General features: G+C 54.6%; 1 protein-coding gene across 1 annotated transcript in view; it reads right to left on the bottom strand.

The window, feature by feature from the left end:
• LOC102427501 (collagen alpha-1(XXVII) chain) overlaps positions 1–23,498 on the bottom strand; it is a gene marked incomplete at its 3' end in the record, with an annotated part of 129,398 nt that extends 105,900 nt beyond the window's left edge. Inside the window, exons 1-3 of the mRNA XM_014447154.2 lie at positions 23,462–23,498; positions 21,439–21,490; positions 19,030–19,266 (exon numbers count right to left, since the gene is read on the bottom strand). Of these exons, the coding sequence (XP_014302640.2) occupies positions 19,030–19,266; positions 21,439–21,490; positions 23,462–23,498 (326 nt within the window). The remainder of the gene's footprint in view (positions 1–19,029; positions 19,267–21,438; positions 21,491–23,461) is intronic.

The raw sequence follows: 23,498 nt of genomic DNA, 5'->3' as shown, positions 1-23,498 counted from the left end.
TCAATAGAAACTTATCTGGCCACTGGGTAAAGCTACTGGTCCGCAATGTGGTAAGTGATGGATGAATGGGCGGGGGTGGATTGGGGGGGGGGGGAGGTTGACAAGGGACAGAGGGGAAGTAGGGAGGGAGAAGAGGCAGAGCCGGGGGCTGGTTGGCCATCATCCTAGGGGCAGACACTATTGTTTCATCCTTGCTAACAGAACTCTAACTCTGCCCATCATCTTCTAAGGGGCCTCATCCTTTAGTAGAGACTGTGTCCCTCCCAAGCCTCAGTGATAGAATCCTGCTTGGACTAAACCCACCATGATGGTTTCCTTCATCTGGCCAGAGAGGAGGTTGGGTGTGAACATAAGATACAGTTGAGCCACTGAGATGTGAGAGGAGTTATATATCCAAAAAGGAGGAGGAGGAGGGAGAGAGGGAAGAGGAGGAGGTTGGAACATTGTTGGGTGAAGATGTGCCGTTTGGAGCGGCTACAGCCATTTTTGCCACAATGAGGAACAAGCCCTAGGTCCATGGCCAGCAGACTGAGGATGGCAGAGAGGAAAGGCAGAAAGAAGCCTGTCCTTAAAGACATTATTGAGATGCTAATGGACAAAAACAAGAGTTCAGCTCCTACGGCATCTCATCAACGTTGTATTGAAACGATGGTGAGTGAAACGTTATTTGAAGACCCCGGGCACACTTTTATCCAGTCCTCTGGTGCTTTGCTTTGAGTTCCTTCTTTGGAGGAATGTTCTTGCTCTCCTTTTCCGGGTTCTTAATCTGCAAAATTCAGAAGGTATCTCCTTGTCTGGGAAACCTTTCTTGTACCACCCCCACCGGTGCCGTCAGCATTTAACATCCAGCTGTGGTGTGCTGGTAAGTATTTAACATCCAGCTCCCCAAAAAAAGGAGGGGAAAGCCCTGACTTTTAGCATCTGCCAGTGGCCATGCTGTAGATATCCTCCTCGTCATGACCAGTTTCAAGGTACAGACATGCTACCCTTGAGTGTGAGGTTGGGAAGAGATGTGCGAGCCGATGGGAGTCCATTCCAGCCACCACTGGCTGGACAGGCCGCCTGCGGTCTCTGTCCCTCCGCGGCCCCCAATAATACAGCGCCGGGCCTAGTCATATTGGAGCCTGAGGCCAAAGGGACCCTGTCTTCATTTAAAAGTTTTATATCTTTTGTTCACCCATTACTTTTTGCATTACTTTTGATTTTTAAAGCATTGCAATAAAGTGTTATTTATCTCGATAGTGAATTTAAGCACCACATTACATTTTGTTCCTGAGATAAGTGCCTCACTCACTTCGCCCTGGCCCTGGCCCTGACATAATAGCCCATGTTGCACTGCAGTAATTACCATTGCTATAGCTGCCTCCCCTACCAGGTTGTGAATCATGGGGACAGGAATTCATTTCTAGGACGCGGCACACAGTAGGTGCTCAATAACTAGGGTCCAGTGAGAGAATGAATGAATAGATGTATGGACCAGTTGCTCAGCTTCTTTGCCAACAAAATGACATGCTGATAAAATACATCCTCTGCTCTTGATTAGGCGTAGGTTTTGAGTTTCAGCTCTTCCAACTCAACAAAGATTAACCCTGCCCTTGACCCGGGTGAGCCAGCCCCTGCACTGGGGATCTTTACCAGGGCCAATCTGCAGACGCCTCCAGCCTGGGGTAGCGACAGAAGGAAGTTGAATCTGGAAAGTGGAGACTGTACTAGGACCAGGGTGGGAAGTCACCGAGAGGCAGCCGCTCCTTAGATCCCAGGAAGGACTTTCTAACCGTCTGCATCAGCGCCCTCGAGAGGCAACAGAGTTCCTGTCTCTGGATGGGTCCCAGGAGACTGCCGTTTGGCAGGGTCAATGGAAAGGAGATGCAAGCCGTGAATGCTTCAGGATGACTTCCAGCTCAACAATGTGATGGATCATCCGCCAGCTGAGGGCCCCAGGACTTGTTCCCATGCCTGCTCGCTTCTCACCCCGAGGACCTCCACAGAAGAGCTCTTCCGGGGATGCCCTCATTGGCTTCACAGGCATCTCCCTGGGCTCCGGTCAGGGTGCGGGTGGGCGTCGAAGGGTTCTATGTCTCGGAGAGGATCCATGGCTTCCATTTTTTAAGCACGTGATAATGCTGTGCCCATGGCAAAGAGCTCCATACACACATTTGCTTATTAATACCCACAGGACCCTCAGTTAATCTACCCATTTTACAGATAGGAATCAGAGAGCAACTTGCCCAAACTCACCTCGCTGATAATCGATGGAACTGAAATTGTAACCTAGAACCAACCGTCTGATTCTAAGAGTCTATGAGCTTAACCACATCGAATTTCTAAGATAGACACCACCACCCCCTTGGAGCACTATTGACTGTGAAAACTAAAAAACAGGGGTGGGAAGGAGCAGATATAGCTATTTTGGTCCTTCTTCTGACCTCGTCTTGTCATCTGCCTCAGACATGCTCCCTGCTCTCCCAGCCCACTCACCACTGAAGCCCCTACGGCTCTTTCCCACCCACCACCACAGCCCCTTCCCACCAAAGAGGAGCTCGTGTTCTCTAAAGAGGACTCTTCAGCTCAGAGATACATTCCCCGTTTGGAGGGGGAGGATGAGAACAAGCCGTGGGCATCTCCCGTGCCAGGCTCTGCACACACGTTTCCCATCCTTCTCACCCCAGGACCAGGAGCAGGTGCTTTTCCCATCTCCGTGTTCAAGGCCTGCAGCCTCCTATATGGTAGCCACTAGCCACATGTGGCTATTTGAATTTCTTAAATGTATTTTAAAAATTAAGCTCCTCAGTCACATTAGCCGCATTTCAAGTGTTCCATAGCCTCATGCAGCGAGTGGCTACTGTATTGGACAATGCATGCGGAAACAGAACATTCCCATTCTCGAAGCAAGTTCTATTGGACAGCGCTGCGCGGAGGAAGAACGAGGACTCTGAGGACGACTTGCTTTGGAGCCACACAGCGAGTTGTAAACAGAACTGGGATGGGACCCACACTTCTCGCTTCCAAAGCCTCTACTCCCAGAGCCTGGAATAAATTTGCCACCACCTGGCCCCAGAACAAGGAGGATTGTTTGCCTGGAATGGTAGGTTGACTTGGGAAACCAAATAAGAGATCAGAAGACTGTGGGTGAATACCAAAGTGGGGAAAAGGAGCCAGCTGTTCTTGAGGGCTATTTTTATCCTGCCCAGATAGCCTGGGGAGCTGCCCCCCCTCCCCTTACAGCTATTTTTATCTCGGGAGCTGGAATCAGAACACTGTCTCCCATGGATGGTTGGGAGGATGCACTGATACATCAAATTCCAGCATCAGGACCTCCCTCCGGCTGACAGTTTCCAAGGCGGCTTCATGTCCATTCTCCGAGGCCATTCTCCTACCAGTTTGGGAGGCCAGCATAGTCAATGGAGAGTGCAAACCCCAAATAACAGATAAGGGAACTGAGTGCTGTGAGCCGTTTCAACAGCTTGTATATGGTAGGGCTGGGATTTAAACCCAGGCTGAGACGGCTCCCGGCTCCCTCCTTTCTGAGCAGGGGACTCAGCTGAGTGACAGCAAACAGCCACATTTCTTGCTGACCCCACCTCACCCCTTTCTGGGTAAATGGGCAAGTTGCGTAAACACGTTACAGGGAACTCTAATCTTTTTCTGCCTCCTCCATGGACTTGCTGGGAATCTGGCCAGTGGGAAGGCTTTTGGTAAGCCGAAAAACACCCAATGCTCAGAAAAAACGATTTATTATTATTATCACCACCATCATCATCATCGTCAGCTACTAGTATGAAATCTATCATTGAAGGCGGCCTCCACCCCTTCCCCCTCTCTGGGCCTCAGTTTCCCTGCCTGAAACCTGAGCCGTCTGGCCCAGAAGATCTCCACGGGGCCTTCCTTCCAGCCTCGGCCTGCCATTTCTATGACCCATTCATTCAGTCAACAAGTGTTTATTGAGTTCGAGCAGCCCGACACGGTGGGGAAATGAGGGACCGGCTTCTCCAGAAGGCTCTCTGCCCGGGCTGCTTCAGCCACATACGCAAATTTCCTTGTGTTTTCAAAAGGCAAATTATGGGAAACATGTTATTCACCATAACACACTCGCCCCATCTCTCAGGGGGAAAAAAAAATCTCTTGAACCCCACCAAGAACTAAGCTAACAGAGGACAGAAACCCACCCTTGTTCCTTTGGGCGGCTTTCCAGAAGCGCGTCCCTGGTAAAAAGGGGAAACTGTATGCGGCCGTGTCTCTCTGGGCCGCTCTGGATGTCGTAAACAACCTGTGTTTGTCCCGGCTCTCTCCATCCTGAGGGTCAGTCACAGCCAAGGGGAAAACAGCCCCGGTCTGTGCCCAGCCGTCCCCAGAGGGAGGCAAATTGTCCGTAAATATTTTTATCTTCATGGTCACCAAGGCAGCTGCGAGGAAGGCTTTGATTCTCCAAGCCCCCAGACCACTCCCTTCCTCTGGGGACCGGGTGGTCAAAGCTGACCCGGGCGTCCCATCTCCCACCCCCAAATTACAGGCTGCTGCCCACGTCGCCGGCCCCCGGGAGGCGGTGGGCTGCGAGGCGGGGCCGCATGTACACCGTGGCTGGCCTCGGGCTGTAGGAATTGCGTCTCCCAGCCAGCTGGTTTCCTGCCGGAGCTGGGTGGTCAGGCAGGGAAGGGAGGACCCAGAGATGGTGCTCGGGGCGGGGAGAGGGCCCGGGGCTGGGGCAGAAAGAGGCCCAAGGCCGCCATCTGGATCTGGAGTGGCCTTGCTTATCAGGGCTCGGGTGGAGGAGGCCTGAGAACATCCCTGACTGGGAAGTGGTTTACGGCAAAGCAGATGCTCGGAGGTCAAAGGACTTTCACGATCCCAGGAAAAAATCGGCTAACGGTGAAATTTCAGGCTCTGTGATAGCTACTGACAAAGGCACCGGGGCCAGGGATTTCAACCCGGGACTCCTAAGAGCATCCCTCAGAGAAAGCGCCTGTGTCCCCCCCTTCCTTGCGGGAACTAACCTCCTTGCCTAACGAAAGAAGACTGTTCCTTTCTGAAACTTTCTAGAAGGAAACACTGCGTCTCGATGTACATGAGACATGAGAACCTCAGAGGGTCATCCAAGTGCAAGGTCCTCTGGTTCTGTGTTCCCTAGATCCCTGAAGCCATAAAATGTTATGGCCCAAGTGCTAGACTTCTAATGCCTGTTGCTGCCAGCACCGAGGCTCTAAAATCCTGGAATCCTCCCTGGCAACGACTTTCGGCTTCTATGATTCTGTGCTTCTGAGGCCGATTTCTGTGATCCTTCAACTCTGTGACCTACTTCGGGGCAGACAAGGACCTCACACAAGGGGGCATTCATTCCCAGCAGGGATTACGTGCGGAGGAGCCCCGTGGGGCCGGCTGATGAGCGCGCTCCTCTGTCTGTGATGGGCAGCAGTCCATGGCCCAGAAGCTCCCTGAGCCCAACTTGCCTTCTGACCTTTCCCTGGCCATATCCTCACTTGGCTCCCACGTAATCCTGCCCTGCCCCTCCCCACCCACGTCACCAGGTGTGGGCAAGGATGCTGCCGCAGCCACAGCCGCAGCCGGCTCCAACGCCCCCCCTCCCCGCCCCCCATACACACAGCACCCATTCCCAGAGGCAGAGAGAAAGGGAGGCAGTAACTCTGTTCCCTCAGGCAGCAGGCCCTCCAGGGACTCAGCATTGGAGAAGCCAGAGAAGGTAGGCTTGTCCCTGGACCTAGTCCTAACTTGTTCCATCCTGATCTACCTGGCCGGCACCGGAACGGCCACGACTGGGTGATTAAAAGATCCATAAGCCTCCCAGTAGGTTCTTCCACCGCCCACTCCTGTGGAAATGCCATCTGTGGATGGGCCTTTGCAGAAAGATCTTGGAATGACAGCTATTTCTCGTCTCATTTATTCAACACCCAGCTCAGGGCACCACTCATTTATTCAACACCCAGCTCAGGGCACCAGAAAGGTGACCTTCCTTTTTTTTCTTTGACTAAACTAAAATCCAACTCCGGCTCATGTACAGTATCTCCGTGCTGGCAGGAAACTCAGTGTTGGTCATTACCAAGCCCCCGCCCCCCCCCCATTCACGTCTCCCTCTCCTGGTGCTGGTCATGCCAGGGCCCTGGGGTCTTCTATAAAATAACATGTTCCGGGAGGTCTTTCTGTCCTTCTGCTTCCATCTTTGGCCACGTGGCCATCGCTATCTGTGCTGTGCTGGGTGCTCTGGCCCTGGGATCAATTCCTAGGTGTAGGTCTTATCACCCCCTTTGAATTCCTGGGGCAATGAGGCCTAAAAAAGGCTGAACAACTCACTCAAGGTCACACAGATTCAAGTTCAGGCTGACACACTATGGAGTCCTGGCTGCTCACAAGGTCCACTGTGACACACCCTTCAGTCCCTGTGGATCTGTCTCTTGCCCTGGGGACCCTGGCACAGGTACCCAGTGGGTGCTGGGTACAGAGGCTTTCCCTCCCACGGCCCTCACCCACCAGCCCTCAAAGCCCCTTTCATGGGCCTGTTCCACACCCCACTGGGGAAGCCAGACAAAACTGCCAGTGTTGGGATTATTTTTCTATTTCCAGATGGATCTGTTTTCTGGCTCCATCCAGGGCCTCCCATCACCGCGTGGGGGCCAGGGGCCCAGCGCCAGGTTAATATTAGGAGGCAGCAGGAAAAGAAGGCAGCCCAGTGCAGCTCCTCACAGAGTCCTGGGCTGTTCCACCAGGGCCGCCTCTGAGGAATATTCCTGGGGCATTTAAAGGGGCCTGGCAGCCAAGCGGGCCACGAGGAAGAAAGAATAGTCTTTATTTTCTTTAACAATTTTCAAGGAAGTGCCCAAGTGTCTCGTTTTAGTCCGGGGGCCAGCACGGAGTCCCCTGGTGATCTGCAGAGCTGAGCTGGGCTCTACTCACGCTGAGCTGAAGACAGCATTTTAAAATTCAACCAGGCAGTCACTCATTTAACCAACATTCACAGAGCACCTCCTTCCGTATTGTCAGATGAGGCACCACACACAGAGGGGAAAAAGGTTTCTACCCCCGTGCAGACCACGGTCTAGCAGGGAGGTGGCTGTTAGATAATTGCACGGGTGAAGGACACTTGCCACTACGACAACGTGCTATGGAAAAGGAGGCCCAGATGTAGACAACAATAGTAGACCTTGGCTTTTTAAAAAAAACTTCCCAATCTAAATGCCTTGTTTCAAAAGAAGAAGAATAGTCCCAGAGAGAGAGACAGAGACTCCTAGGTACCCAGAAAGGGTACCAATGCCAGAGCTGTACCCACCCATTTGGGCTGGGCCGTGGCAGAGCAGTATGGGCAATCATGGGATTCTGGCAGCCTTGCCCTTGATCTTGGGGGAATAGGTAGATAAGACCGGGCTATAGGGAACTCACTGATCACCATTGATCAAAGCCAAGTGTATGAGAAAGTTATCTCCAAAGCTCATTGAGTCCGTCTGTTAACGGATTCATGACTCAGTTACTATGACAAAAACATCCAGTCCAGCTGGAAGAGGGAAATGTCCCATGCCCGTCCTGGTCTCCATGCCCAGGAACAAAATCAGCAGGGGTGACATATCAGTGTGCGTCTAGGTGGGGCGCTGGGGCAGGGAGAGACGGGAGGGCCTCCGAGGCCCAGGAAACGACAGGGTGTCCTGTGTAAGACCGTCCATGGGGTCCGGGTGGCCTCGGGGGGAAGGGCCAGGGGAGAGTTCAGCTCCTGCTGAAAAGAAACTCGATGTTCAAACCACCGGCAGGTGAGAATGGGATGAGATTAACAACCAGTCCTGGGACAGAGGGGACAGGGAAGGGGAAGGGGCAGCGCAAGCAGAAATCAGTGACTCCTTGGCAGAGGCCGGAGGGAAACTTCTGGCCGGGTCAGGGGACTGGGTCAGAATCCGGGGCCAAATGAGGTCTGCAGATGTTGGCACACTCGGAATCCCGGCAGGAGGCAGCACCACGCCAAAGGGGTCAACTGAGAGAGCACTGAATGCTCCGGGCAAACGGGCCAAGTGGCTTAGAAATAATGATACCACTGCTACTGATAGTGATAAAACATAAAAGGTTGGAATGGAAGTTCTCAATGGAAATATTCAAAGCTCGAGTGGGTGGGGTGATGGGAACCAGCCGTGGCAGGTGAAGCGCCCTGGGGCTGACCGCCATGAGGAGCCTGGTCATCCCAGCTTGAAGGGACCAGGGCGAGGGGATGAGTTGGTGGAGCCAGGCAGGAGCTGCGGCCTTAGGAAAGCCGACATTGCCAGAGCTGGGGCAGGGCAGCGAGGGAGCGGACTCCGGCCTGTCTCCCCTCCTGCCTTCCCATCAGCTGGTGCCTCCCACAGACCAAAGCCACTCAGAAGTGAGGTGAGGCCCTCAGCCTCTAGAGCAGTGGTTCTCAACCTTCTGGCCCTTTAAATACAGTTCCTCATGTTGTGACCCAACCATAAAATTATTTTCATTGCTACTTCATAACTGCAATGTTGCTACTGTTATGAATCGTAATGTAAATATCTGATAGGCAGGATGGTCTTAGGCGACCCCTGTGAAAGGGTCGTTCGACCGCCAAAGGGGTCGCGACCCACAGGTTGAGAACCGCTGCTCTAGAGGCAGCCTCCTGGGGCACAGACAAGGAAAGGCAGAGAGTACATGGGGGGACCCGAGAGGAGGAGAAGAAGAGAAGTGTATTGTGACTGGTTGTCCAAATATGCCCACCTTTTTAAAAAAATGCCTGGGGTGGTAAGGCATGCCCTCTCCACTTGGCCACAGGCTCAGCACTCCCAACTGCCTTACGGTTCAACTGGCCCCGCCTGTACATAGTTCCCAGCTGGCTCTGTGGCCACTGGAGTTTGTGAGCCCCGGAAAGATAAACTCCGAGGTGCCGTCCCGCCCCCTCTGACTTCGTGACTCTCAGAGACCTAGACGACGAGAAGCGGTCACTTGTCCAACATGCCCCCAGCCCCTGCTCAGTGCTGGGGCCCAGCTGGGGTTCTGGGGACCCCGTGATTATCAAGACCTGTTTTTAACCTCTGGGGGCTTATAGTCTATGGGGGAGACATGAATCTATTTGGTGAGAAAATACTGGTAGGCAAGCACGGATTCCTCTGGCCCTGCATTTGAGTTGGGGGAGACAGAACACAAACAAGGAAGCCCATCGATGTATAAGTGCCGGGAAGGAACAAAAAGCCACAAAGTGGTCTGAACACAACGAGAAAGATGTGGCAGTGACCAAGCGCTGTCTGAAGGACAACAGCAAGCTTCGTGGCACAACACAGCCACCATGTTTGTGCTCCTGGATCCCCGGGACCTGTGATGATCCTATCTTACACGGTATAAGGAGTTCCGGTGTGATTAAATGGAAGATTTTGAAGTGGGGACAGCATCCTGGACTGTCTGGATGGGGCCAATGCAATCATGAGAGTCTTTATAAGGGAAAGAGGGAGGCAGGGAAGTCGGAGAAAGAGATGCGCTGATGGAAGCGGGGATCATGATCACGGAGAGTCTAGAAGACGCGGCTCTGTTGACTCTGAAGATGGAGAAAGGGGCCAGGAGCCAACAATGCAGCTTTAGAAGCTGGGAAAGGCCAGAGCCTCTGCCCCGGAGCCTCCAGAAGGAAAGCAGCCCAGCCTGCACCCTGACGTTAGCCCATCAGACGCATTTTGGACTTGACCCCCAGAGATGTCAGGGAATAAACTTGGGTTGCTTCAGCCACTGAGTTTGTGGTCCTCTGTTATGCAGCGTTAGGAAGCTCATGCACCATGCCTGGTGCCTTGGCTGAGATAACAAAAACCAGAGCCCCCACCTGTGACCCCTCCATGTGGGACTTCCCGTAGCGGATCAGGGCCCCCAAGCAAGCATTCTAGCAAAAATGGCAGGAGCGCCACGGCCTTTTGCTAGCCAGCTCCAGAAGGCCCGTGGCACACTACTGCTCAGTCACAAACCCGCCCAGACTCAAAGGGAGGGACGGAGACCCCACCTCGGCTGGGGGGTCAGCCGTGTTATGAAATCACCATGAAGCTCCATTAGAGGGGCGGTCAGGGAAGGCCCCCTGAGCAGGTAACATTTAAAGAGAACCTGGAGGAGGTGAGGGAGCAGGCAGAGCAGAGGGCTTCAAAGGGAGGGAACAGAAGTGGGAAGCCCAGAGTGAGAATGAGGCAGGCAGATGACTAGGAAATTCCCGTCCCTGTGACAAGTGACCCACATGTGAGAACCCAGCCTGAGAAGGTTCCAGAAGGACGGGATGAGCGAGCAGAGATGACTGGAGAACTTGGCAACCCCCTCCTATACCCCCAGCCCCCGCAGGAATGAGGACTGGCCCGTGCACTGCTCATTCTGTCCCCACTGGGTACTGGGACCCCCCCTCCCCGCCCCCCACAGGCCCAAGCAGACCTTAGCAAAGGCCTCTGCTTCCTGGGCCTCACATCAGCTTTCTTTCTGTGACCCCGTGGCCTGCACTTTTCTGTGCGATGTCCTTTCATAGATAAAGTTTTACCTAATTAACTGAGGGCTACCAAGAGCACTTTCTCACTGAGGTGAAGAGAGCCGGTGTGAACAGGGCGGGGGGGACGGGGGAGGCAGTGTGCACGCATGCGCAGCACAGGGCGTCAGCCTCGGAGCCTGAGCGGATACCCTCCAGGTCTGCCCAGCCACCCACCTTTCTTCCCTCTTTCAATGCTTTCTTCCCTCTGCAGATGCAGCCGGGGAAGTGGGAGGAGGCCCAGGTCCGGACGGTCAGGAGGGAGCCGGGGAAACGTTCCTCTGGTCCCCGGGGTCAGCATAGGGGTCACAGGATTCCAGCCTGAGCACAGAGCTTGGCAGGTAGAAGATGCTCAAGAAATACTCCTTGAATAGAGAGGAGAGGGAGGAGAGAGGAGGGGAGGGGAGAGGAGAGGGGAAGCTGAAGGGGGGAAAAGGAGGGCGAGAGGAAGAGAGAAAGAGAGAGAAAACGTTTTTTTCTCTGGCATACAACAAAAGATGGTTAAAAGCACAGGTTCGTGTTTCTACAGTCTCAGGTTCAAATCTTGGTTCAGCCTTTTACTAATTTACTCAATTACTTTACCTTCCTGCGCCTCAGTTTCCTCACCCATAAAAGGGGATAATCATGCCAACCTTATAGAATTGCTGCATCGATTAAACAGGATGGTCTCCAGAAAGGGCTGATGAAGAAGAAAGTGGTGATGATGAAGATAATGCCGAGGAAGATGATGGTGGGTAACATGCCTAAGCCCGCAGCACATGCCAGGCACAGTTCTGAGACCGCTCTAAAGATCAGTGTTTCTCATCCTCAACACAACCCAAGGAAGCATTTCACAGATGACGAGACGGAGGCCCAGAGAGGCTGAGGAGCTTGCCCAAGGTCACACAGTGGATAAGCCTTAGTGGGTGAAGGCAAGCCCAGGCAGTGTGGTGCCCAGCTGGCACTAAAGCTGCATCCTGCAGTGCCTGACACATAGTAGGAGCTCATTAAGGGGCACGTCCTCTGCCCACTGGGCAACTGTCTTCTCTGCACTGGGTGGCGAGCAGCAAGGGCAGGGGCTGCTGGTCCCTGCCTCTGGGTTCCTAGCACTGGGCTGAGCCCCTAGGACTGTTGCCTGGATGGGTGTGGCCCAACAAAGGTGTCACTCCTGTTGTGTCCTCTAATGGGACAAGGGTGTTCCGAAGTCAGGTGTCTGGAGCTGAATCCTGGCACCACCATGTATTGGCCCTGAGCCTCAGTTTCCCTAACTGTCAGGGGAAGAATGAGAGTGCCCACGCCACGTGGTCGTGCGACTGAGATCCGACTGCACAATGCTGGGCAGAGTAGTAGGCGAGAGCTGAATGAAGGTTCGCCATCATCACCATCATTATTTGTGTTGCTCTTCCACACTTCAGCCAGGCTTCCCCACAGCACCCTGGCTTCACGGGGACCGGGCCACCCGCCCGGGCAAAGAACAGTTAACCAGACTCTTTCTAGTGACGGGTAACTTAACTCCCATCTCAGATGCAGCAGCGGAGGCCAACGCAGAGGTGAGGCCGGAATTCGAGATTGGCCCTGGGCCGCGTGCTCCCTCGCGAAATGGCCAGAGCTTTCACCCCAGCCCTTTCTTCTCCCGCCTTCCAGAGCGGTGGTCATAGATATGGCGAAACGAGATCCACCTCAAGTGAGACTGGGGTTGGGAGGGTGTTGGGAGCGGGCAGGTGGAGGGGGTGTAACACCATCCCTCTCAATGTCCCTCCCAGACAACACTGAATCTGCCCTTTGACTTCCCCAGAGGCCCAGAGAGGTTAAGGTGCTGGGCCAGTACCACACAGCTTATCTGAAAGCCAGCTGGACTTTCTGATCCTGGAAGTCCCTAGTTCTAAAACTCCGTGACACTCCCACCTCGGCTCAGCCCAAGGTCCCTTCTTGGGGAATGGGGGGCGATGATGAGGCTTCCTGGCCCTTTTCACCTGAGTCTTGGATGGGGGAGCCAGGCCAGAGCCTCCGGTGCGGGGAGGGGGTGAGCACCAGGCAGCAGGATCGGGTGCCAGGCCCTGCTCCTTGGCTCCCCAGGGAGGATCAGTTGCTTGGAGGAGGGGGGGAAGGCCAGGATGCCAGGAATGGAAGGCGCTGGAAAGCCATTTCTCTAGCACCGGCCTCATCTCATTTTCTCTCTGCCTGGCTTCTTTCTGGCCCGCTCTGTCTTGTGGGCTCTATTTCTCTGCCTCTCCCCGTCTTTTCTGTTTCCCTCTCCCTCTAGTTCAGCAGTTCTCAACCTGTGGGTCGCGACCATCGGAAAACACATATAGCATATCAGATATTTACATTATGATTCATAGCAGTAGCAAAATTACAGTTATGAAGTAGCAGCGAAAATAATTTTATGGTTGGGGGTCACCACAACATGAGGAACTGTATTAAAGGGTCGTGGCATTAGGAAGGTTGAGAACCACTGCGTTCCTTTTGTCTCTATATCCTGCCTCCCTGTTCCCTCCCCTTTCTTTCTTGTCAGTCTCTCTCCACGTATCTCTCTCTGTTTCTGCCTGTCTTTTGCTCTGTCTACGTCTCTCTTCCCCTCCATTTCTCCCTTCTTTCTGCCTCTCCTCCTCCCCCTGCTCTGCCTCCTCTCTGTCTCCCCTCTGCCCTAGTATCCCACTCACCTGGGAGGAGATAAGGGATCCGGGGAGGAGAGTGACACACAGGGAGGGGAGAGCAGGGCAGACGACAAGAGGCCACTGCAAAGGTCCGGGGAGGAGATGGCCAGATCTGAGCCCTGTGAACGCTGCGAGGTGGAGAGGACGGGTGGCGGTGAGAAAGGCTGCAAAGGAGGGAGCGTCGAGGGAGCAGCGGGCTGGGGAGAAGAGCCAGCAGGTGGGACAACTTCCAGGAGGAAGAGGAGGAAGGGACCTCAGCACGAGCATGTCGAGGGGATCGTTTAGGCTGAACCTCGGGTCTGACGGGGACGGGTAGACTGATGGGGACAAGAAGGGCGGGTGCTGAGAACTGAGCCTAGGCCGGGACAACTGGGGGAAAGCCTTGAATGCCGACCAAGAGCCTGGACGTCAGTCCATGGAGCAGTGGCTTTTTATGTGAATCTGATGAAACTCCAGAATTCTCCCTGACCAGTGTGTATGCCCCATGTTTGGCACCCACGCCGAGGCTTCTGGGACCCTCTGAAGTTCTTCATGAGCCACAGATACCTCAGGACATGGCGCTGGTTGCAGGCCCTGGGGAGCCATTGAGGGTTTTGAGCTGAGGAGACCGGCAGAGTTGGAGCCGCACGTCAGGAAGGTGCATCTGAAGAGGAGTGGCTTTCATGGTTGGGCAGAGAGACCTCTAGCTGCCTGGCCCACCGGGCCCGGGGCCTCGCCGAGTGCACCTGCTTCCTGGAGACCCTGCCAGGCTCTAGGCATGCAGAGGGCTGGCTGCAGCCTAGGACACCCAGGCGCAGAGGGAGGGGCTGGGGGCCTCTTCCTGATGCTGGGAGGGTACTTGGTCTCAGGATACCTGGCCCAAGAGGACTGGCCATTCCCAGCCTTTTGGATGACCAGCCTGGGTGCCTGAGACAGTAGCCGTGCCCTGCCAGGTCCAGCCCAGCCTGGTTCCTCCTTCCCACCCACTCACTCACCCACCTCCTGTCCCACATGCCCTGCACTGGGTCTCTACCTCCTCAGACAATGTCCTGTAGGCAGGGAACAGCTCCGATGTGGGGCTGCCCTCACCCTGACAGCAGGGCCAGCCTGGAGTCTGCTGCAGTAACCTCAGTCCTCTGGTTCAATGCCCATTGTACAGACGGGAAAACTGAGTCCTGGAGAGTGGGGAGACCTTCCCAGTAATTCTCCAACAAGATGGTGCCTCAGGCAGGCCACCAGGCTCTCAGCTCCGGGCTCTTCTGCCTGTGCGTCAAGGGTGGTCCTGCATGTGACCCTATCACCTAAAATGCCTGGGTCCTGCCCCAGTCACACCCTCTACTCAGGCTGCCCTAGCCAGTTTGGGCAGAACTCATTGCTATGTGGTAGTTACCGTTTATTAAGCGCCTATGGTATGCCAGTCACTTGATATCATGCAATCCTCCCAATGGCCCACCGTGTAGGTGGTAATGTTAGCCTATTGTGTAGATGAGTAAGCTGAGGCTCAGAGGGGTCCAGTAACTTGCCTGTGATCACTGTGTCAGTAACTGACAGAGCCAAGATTAGTACCCAGGTGTGTCCAACTGCCAAGTTCGGACCTTTCTCCTATACCACACCCCTTTCTCTTTCTGTCACACAAAAGGGGCATCAAACTGGAGACCCAGGAATCTGTCCCCCAAACCAGATGTTCAGGCACCCACCTGGCTCCCATGAGACCAGGTAGGGGTCAGCTTTAGCAGCCGGGGGGGGGGGGGGCCCTCAGCTGTTGCCTTTCCTTCAGCATGGGAGGTCCATGAACCCGGTCTCCAGGGTTCAGCTCTGCCATTGACTTGCTGTGTGACCGTGGCCTCGTCCACTGCCCCCTCTGGTTATGCCTCTGTCTTCCCCTCTCAACCTGCAGGAGTTGGGCTCCTGACTCCCAGAGGGCTATGCCAGCCCGAGTGCCTGCAATTCCTTGGCTGAAGGGAGATGTCTTATGCCCTCTGGGTAGAAGCGTTGCCAAGCTAAGGGTTTGGCATGCCATCTTTGCCTGCTCTGTTTGAGGGTGACTGTCTTATTCCAACAGGGAACCACCCCCAGAGTGGCCCACTCCAAACCCCAGTGACTCACTTACAGAGTGAGGGGCAAGCGGGCGGGAGCTGTCTCTGTGGCTCTTGGCGTCTGATGGAGCCCACGGGCCCACGAGCCCACGCCGGGCGGGGATTGGTGTCAACCACTGGCTCCTATAAATCGCAGGGCCAGGACAAGGTGGGACCGCCAGCGGCCCTCGAGAGAAAGCTCAGCCTGTGTGCTCTGGGGAGGTGACCCGGGGGGACCCTGGGCTGCTCCTCGGGGGCGGGCGTTAATGAGCGCTCCATCTGGTGCCATCCTCAACCACGAGCTGACGCTGACACAGCATCTCAGAGAGGAGAGAGAGCGCGTGTGTGTTCCAAGGCTAGCAAAGGCTCAGTTTTTCCGATTCGGAAAAATCCGTTCAAAGAAGGGAAAATTGGGGATGAGGAGCCGAAGATTGCCTGATTAATGTGGTCTTAGTCTGTGACTTGAAGGGTTCACAGAAGACCATCTCCCTGGATGTCTCACTGGGGAGACCCAGGCTCAAAGAAGGCTGGGCTCCGAGGGGAGGGCCATGGCAGGGCCAGAAGAGCGATGTGACCTTTCACTGCCCAGCCCAAAGCTCTGACCGGTTTGCCATCCTGCCTCCCTCAGGCAGGGCCGGCTCTGCCTTTGGCCCGACTGGAACACGCACCCCGATTCTCTGGCCTTGGTTTGGATTCAGGACTGTCACTTCTCTGAGGCGATACATTTACTAGGAGGTACCCCCCTCCCGCAGAGGACCCAGAGCCCCGCCTTCAGAGGATTTCCCATCCTCTTTAGGAGACAGGAAGGAGTTTAGAAGGGAAACCAGAAACAGTAATAACTGATGCTTAGTTGGTACTTCTGCACCAGGCACGGTTCTGTTCTACAGGCTTTTCACATATTAACCCATGTAGTTATCATGACAAACTATAACATACTGTCATCCCTGTTTTACAGAGGAGGAAACTGAGGTCGTCAGAGGCTAATTAACTTCCCCCGAATCACGTAGCTAGGAAATTGTGTAGAAAGGCAGCCTGGTGTTTGAGCCCATAACTTTGTATGGCAAGTGTGAGCACCTCCTCTGTGCAAGGCGCCATCCTCAGTGTTGGGGGCCCTGTGGTAGAAAGAATAGACAAGGAAGCTGCCCTCAAGAAACTGGTCATTCTTCATCCACTCACCCACCCACCCATCCATCCATCCACCCATCCATCCATCCACCCATCCACCCATCCATCCACCCATCCATCCACCCACCCATCCATCCATCCACCCATCCATCCATCCACCCATCCACCCATCCATCCATCCACCCATCCACCCACCCACCCATCCATCATCCATCCGTGTCTGGTTTTATTTGCTTTTGTATCCCCCGTGCTCAACATAGTGCCTGGCACTAACAAGCTGTGAACCAGTATTTGCTGAAGAAATGAAGAGATGGGGAGAGATGTGGGCCCAGTCCAAGAACTCTGGGTCTGAGTCCCTTACCCTCTCCCAGTCTCTATGCATTGGGTGGTAAACACTGCCCTGCTCACCTCACAGGTTTCTCGGGAGGTTCTGATGGGGAGGAGGCAAGTGCTTTGCAAACTGTAAAGGGCTGTGAAGACATAGTCAGCACTGGGCTGCCCAGCTGCTGTGTAGGCGCCGAGGCCTGCAGAGCTGTGTCTCTCTCAGGTCTGGCTGGTGAGACCTGTCAGACACTTCCCCTCGGCCTGCCAAGAGGCCCAGAAAGGAAAGGAAATTGACATTTAATGAGCATCCGCGATGTGCCAGGACCTTCACACGCTTTAACCCTCTCTTCTCTTGTACAGATCAAAGAATGGAAGCCCAGAGAGCTCCATCTATTGCCCAAGGTCACACAGCCAGTGAGGAGCAGAGTCCAGGGGGACCCTGGTCTGTGAGTCCCAAAGCCTATGGTTGTGACAATACCCCCTACCACCTCCCCGTAAAGGGATGCTGCCGACTTCCTGCTTTCCAAATCTCCAAGTCCCCAGTGTTCAAGGTTACACAGCAAGCTCCTTCCTGGCAAAGCCTTTCAGAAAGTGTTTCCATTTAGTTTTTGCATTGATTATTTCCTTTTTGCTTTATAGGAATTTCCCCCCTTTTATTTGCAAAGAAAAGCCAACGTAAATGTTCTCCCCACACACAGGTTAACCCTTGTCTCTCAGAGAGGGATGTGAGCAGCTATTTGGGGAGGAGACGGAAGGTCAGCTGCTGGCCACAGCGCCTGCAGGGCCTCTTCGCAGACCCTCAAGACAGTTCACACGCCAGTGTGGCCGTGCTGCCTGCTGTCCTCCGATCACCAGCTTCTGTGACCCTCAGCACAAGGCAGCCTTCCATGACCCAAGTGGAACCACCCCCTGAAGCTTAGAGCCCAGGCCTCCTGGAGACACCACCTTGTGCCACAGGCCGGGACAGAAAAAGAAACGCCCGTAGCCACTGTTCCTGGGCCACCCACCGAGAGCCTGGCACCGCGCTGGGCACCTCACCAACATCCTCTGACTGCCTCTTCTAAGTGGGAGGGGCAGGTCTTGGTGACCCCATTTTACAATGGAAAGAAAAGCTGAGGCTCAGAGAGGCAAACTCACCTGCCCAAGGCCCCCCAGCTGGCCAGGGGCAAACTGGGGATAAGACAGGACCCTTGCTGATAAGTTGCTTTAAGCCCAGGGCTAAAAATAAGACATGGTGCATGTGAAGTGACCAAGCCACGCCCCTGGGCCAGGCACCACCCTCAGTCCTGGGGACCTGGCCCAACAGGAAACTGGTGGAAGCAAGGCCCCATTCTGCTAAAGACTTGCTGAGTGACCTTGAGTTGGTTACTCTCCTTCTCTGAGCCCAGAATTTGCCCCATGGGAAGTGAGTGGGTTGAATGTCTCAGTCTTCTATGCTCTTTCTCAGGTCTTGTTTGGGTAACAATTCGCAAAGTAGAACACGGTAGGCGAGAGACGATGGCCGAGGTTTGTGGAGCAGCAGCATGTGATTGAGAGTTACTAAAAAGCCCTCATCCGGCCACCTAGAGCCTCCATTACCAAGACCCCACGGGGTAAGATTCCTGGAGGCGCTCAGGTTGAAATGGCCCTGCAGCCTTGCCCCACTGCTGATCCGCACCACCACCACCGGGTCGGGGGCTGAATAGAGTTGCAAGCCGTGGGCCAGACACCACAGGGAGGAAGGGAGGGCACCAGGCCTTCTGCACGGTGTCCACGCCAGCGCGCAGGACTCTCTGAGCCCACCTCTTCGGCGGCCCCCTCCCCCAGCCCTGTCCCTGGCAGCCCCTCACCAGGACCAGCGCCCAGCACCCCGCGCCCCCAGCCCCAGCCGAGGTTCCTCTGTATTTGGCTCCAGCGCCAGCAGGCCGGCCATTTAAGGCTCCACCTCACCCCTTTAAATTCTATTTTTTCAAACCACATTCTTGAACTTGGCAGATAACGTGGCAGCCCGACAAGAGCCCTATTTACCCGGAGAGCCGTGAATGGGCCCTTTATAACAAGCTTCATTAATATTTCTACCTATTGGCCAGCTCGCCGTTTCCTCCCCCTATACAAACAGATTCTCCACACAGAAAGACTTTTCAAATGCTCTTGTTGACTTTCCCCAAACAGGGAGAGCAGCCGGGCCGGGCCGGCCGGCCGGGGTGTGTGAGTGTGTGTGCAGGGGAGGGGCGGCCATGGGCGCACCCGCCGGCCTGGGGCAGGAAGGAAAGAGGCCCGCTATTCATGGCCGGGCCGGGCAGCGGGTGAGCTCAGGTATGCCGCGCACAAAGGCACACTGAGCGGCCTGCGCTGCCAATTCCTGAGTCCTGGCCCCGGGAGGGGAGTCGGCGGTCCCGCCCGGGCCCTGCCGCCCGGCCAGGGGACCCTGGGCAAGCCCCGTACTCACTCTGCGCCGCACTGTCCTCCGAGGTCAGTTGGGCCTGCACCCCGCTCCTCCAAGTGTGGTCCGTGCGCCGCCGCAGCAGCTTCACCTGAGCGCTGGCGAGACACGCGGGCTCTCGGTCCAGGTGTTGGTACTGGAGTCTGTGTCTTGAGCGCCCAGGTGATGCGCAAGCCCGATGAGATTTCAGAGGCCTCGGGTCTACGCACGTGCCCCTCCGCCAGCACCGGGGCTGCGCTGCGGCTCCAAGGCCATCACAGATCTTCAACGTCATCGCGAAGGCCTCCTCCAAGGCTATTTTGCTCTCGACGTTGTGACCACAGGCCTGGCCCAGGGCTGGGGCTCAGGAAATAAACAGAAAAATACATTGTCACAGTTTAAACTCTTCCTCTTCAGCATATGAGAATGGTGAAGAACAGCCTGTTCTGTCGTCCAGAAGGTTATAGATAGATAGAGAGAGAGAGAGAGAGAGAGAGAGAGAGAGAGAGAGAGTTGTGTTCTTTTTTTATTATGTTTTTATTGATTTTGAGAGAGAGAGGGAGAGGGAAAGATAGAAACATCTATGAGAGAGAAATACCATCGATTGGCTGCCTCCTGCCCGCCCCCTACTGGGGATTGGGCCTGCAACCCGGGCATGTGCCCTGACTGGTAATCAAACCAGGGACCTCCTGGTTCATGGATCAACACTCAACCACTGAGCCACAGGGGCGGGGCAGAACCTTCTAATATTGCAGTGGACGGTGGGGTCAGCAGCCTGTGCTCTGGAGATAGGCAAGCAGAAGCCAGAGGACCTGGGAGAGGAGTTACTAGTAAAGAAGGGCTGAGCCCCATGTGAGCCCCTGGGCTGAGGGAGAAACAGTGCAGGGCGTGGGCAGTCACCAGGTCACCTCTGAGCATGCTCACAGGAGCACGGGCGCCTGTGGAAAGAGGCAGAGCCCGGTTAGAATGCTGACGATACCCTCTAACAGTGAGGACATGGGCGAACGCCTTCGCTTCCCTTCCTTGTACATGTGCTAAATGTCTAGTCTATGTGTCAGGCCCTCTGCGGGACCTTGGGGACATAGGCTTTGTCCTTGCCCTATCAGAGGAGAGAGACAATCAACAAGAAAATAAAACTATAACTAGAAATGCTGGTGAGGAAGCGAAGGAGGGTGACAGAGACAAGGTAGTGGGTAAGGGAGTGGGGGAAACCTATTAGTCAAGGCCCTTAGGAAGGATATCAATGAAAGATGGCTCTTTAAATTCAAGCCTGAAGACAGAGGAGCCAATCATGTGAGCGAACCTAAAGGAAGGGCACTCCGGGCAGTGGGAACAGCATGTGCGAAGGCAATGCTGGGTGCTTTGAAAGGGGGTCAGTGTGTGCGGCAATAGCATTTCTCATTCAAGTGGGAGAGGGGTGGTCATCTCCACCTTGCAGACCTGCTGGGAGGGAGGATGGCACAAGGGAAGTGCTCAGAGCATAACGTTTGCTCTTAACTGATCTCCAGGCCCCCGTGGCTGCGTTAGGCCCCTATCGGGACCGCCGTCTGCTCTTTCCATCTCTCAGGAGCAGCAGGAGCAGTGCTGCAGCCTGGGCCGCAGCCCAGAGCAGGGTCAGCTGAGCTGGAGGGGGTTGAATGAGCTGCCTGTGTGCGTCTTGGCTACCTATATCTTACCTTTTGGGGGAGGGGGAGGCCTCCCCTCTCCTGGGAAACCTGCCCAGCTTTGGCTAGCCCAGGCGGCTTGGACAGAAATCCCTGACCCCCTGCCTAGGTCTCAGCAGCCAAAGGCCAGACCCTCTTGGGAGCACAGAGCCCTCCTACCAGCCCACACCCCACTGCCTGGCCAGCCCTTAAGTACCAGGCTGGAAATAACCAGTTGTCCCCGCCCCTTGGGGCTGTGGGCTTGCCCACCACAGGGGCTGGGGTGGCTGGGCAGAGCAGGGCAGGAGGGCTGTCCCAAGGGAGGCCTGTTGGATTCTTCCAGCTGGGAGGCTCCTACTTTCAGGCTTCTGGAGGTAGGAGGGGTTGGTTCAAATCCTGCATTTGCCACTGACTCCTCAAGAGCCTTTCAAAAGCTGCCTGAATAATTTGAGCTTCAGTTTCTTTATCTGTGCAATGGAGTTCATCATTCCTTCTAGGGTTAGTGTGAGAAGCAGGATAGATGTGTGAGCTTTGTACACTGTACGGTGCAATGCACACAGAAGAGCTTGTGGTTGGGGTGAACACTTCCCGTTGTATTAAAGGTGTGGGTGGAGGGGGTGTCTCCATTGAGTGACAGAGCAGGGGATGAAGACTCGAGCTGGGAGACATGCTTCCCGCTGCTCCCTAGCGACCAGCTCTAAGGGCTCGGGCTGATGTGGAAGCCCCAGCCCTGCCTGCGTTCCAGGTCCTTAGCGGCCAGAGGAGCGAGTCAGCAGTGGGGCCTGGCACCCACCCAGGCCTCCAGAACGCAGTGTCCTCCTTGCTGATAAGGTGGGTGTATTTTCCTGGGAAGAGCCAGAATAATCACAGGAGGGGGCTCCCGGGCATCCCCCGGCTCTGCTTCTCCAGAACAGTGAGTGAAGACAAGTTCCTAGCCCGGACCGTGCCCCAGGCTTCTATGAAGGCTTCGGCTTTGGGCAGTTTGGAGTATGGTCCCACCAACCTTCCTGATCTTCCATCCCACTAAGCAACAGTTTGCTCCTCAACTTGTCCCACCTCTGGGCCTTTGTTTATACTGTCCCCTTTGCCTGAAATGCTCTTCTTCTCTCTTCTCTCTGCCTTGATTTCTAACCATCTTTTTAAACCTGTCCTGATGCCACCTCCTCCAGGAAGCCTTCCCAGATTCCCCAGCTCTTGCTCTCTGACCAAAATTCCTTTTCTTCGCCTGTGCTCCCATGGCACTTAGGTCCAGCTGCTACCATTTGAACAGGTATGGCCTTATTCACCGACTAGCTCCTGCCTTCAGAGAGCTTAGAGTTCTCTGAAGCAGACAGATGTGGATGCCCTCCTCCCCACCACCACCAAATGGATTAAGGTCATGGGCGGTAGGTGTTGGAGGGTGTGGGTCCACAGAGGACGGTCCCATCCCAATCCAGGAGGGCTTCCTGGGAGAGGAGGTAGCCACTCTGTGCTCACAACGAAACAAGGCCGTGGATTGTTAGCACCTAGTTTGTGACCCAGCATATAGTGGGTGCTTTGGGTGTGCTAAATTAACATTCCAACTGAATGTGCAGTGGCATCCTCCACATTGGACAGCTTACTGTCACCCGTGTAGAAGAAAACTAGAAAGGAAGAAAAATCTGGAAAACTCTTAATGGATCCCCTGGTCAGGACAGGCAGGACCTGTGTGCCGTTCTGCCCTGTTCAGCCTATGAGTTCTCAGTAGATCCCAAGCTAGAAATGAACAGAGGGACTTCAGGGACCACAGTGAGATGGCTCATCAGAAAGGTGGGTGCACTAGAAAAAGCAGACAGAAGGTCTCACAATGCCCATCGAGATCTAAGAAATCACTCTCAGGAGATAGCCCGAGACACACACTGGATGGGATGACTTCCATCATCAAGAAAAATGGGAAGCTGAAGCTGTCGGCCTGCTGTGCATTAGATCCACCTGGGCCCACTCCCCAACCAATGACCCAGAACCCCTGGAGGCAGGGGCTGGAATCCGAGGTGATTCTGATGCCAGGGGTGGAGCTCCACTGCCTTAAAGTATCCCCAGGGAAGAAGGCAGGGCAGTGCGGTAGCCGACGTGGGAGCATGTTTCCACAGAGATGGCTAAACTAGGCAAGTGTGTACTTAACAGGTCAACTTCAGCTACCCAAGTTCAGCTGTGCAGAACAGCTCGTAGAAAAGGGCTGCAGAGAGTGGAGGATGGGACACAAGTTTTGGCGCCGGTCAGATTCCCACATCACTGAGTGGGTGTGTAACCTTGGGCAAATTACTGAACATCTCTGAACCTCAGTTTTCTCATCTGTAAAATGGGAATGGTTGTAGTGCCAGTCCCAGAGGGCTGCTTTAAAAAGTAATTAAAGTGAAGTAGGAAAAAGTGCTCAAGTGTTCGATAAATATTAACTCCCATTCCTCTGACTCAGAAGGTTCCAGACACATGAGGCATCATTGTGCAAGAGAGGGTCCTTAATACCCCTTAACATTCTTGCACATTAAAATGATTGTTTTTAGAGGGAAATATCCAGCTCATAGGTAAGTCATTCCTGGTTGACCAGTGGGTACACTGACTCAGGGGAAAGTTGCTTATGTTTCCAGGGAGAAGAGCTGAGATCCTGAAAACAACTGGGAGTTCAACAACCCTGAGTCCTTTGATTTCACAACCCTCCACGGACGCTCATCTTCACCAGAAGATGAACTTGACTTCAAGGCATCATTTCCTCTTGCATGGACCGTCCTCCATCAGACAGACCGTCAGTGGGTGTGCCTCTGTGCCGGGCCTTACGCTGGGCCTTGGGAGAGGCTCTCTACCTTCGCACGGCTGCTTGCTGAACAGGAAGCCTGGCAT

Source organism: Myotis lucifugus, unplaced genomic scaffold (assembly GCF_000147115.1).
Source record: "Myotis lucifugus unplaced genomic scaffold, Myoluc2.0 scaffold_620, whole genome shotgun sequence".
Taxonomy (NCBI): domain Eukaryota; kingdom Metazoa; phylum Chordata; class Mammalia; order Chiroptera; family Vespertilionidae; genus Myotis; species Myotis lucifugus.
This window is presented reverse-complemented; position numbering and strand designations above follow the sequence as displayed.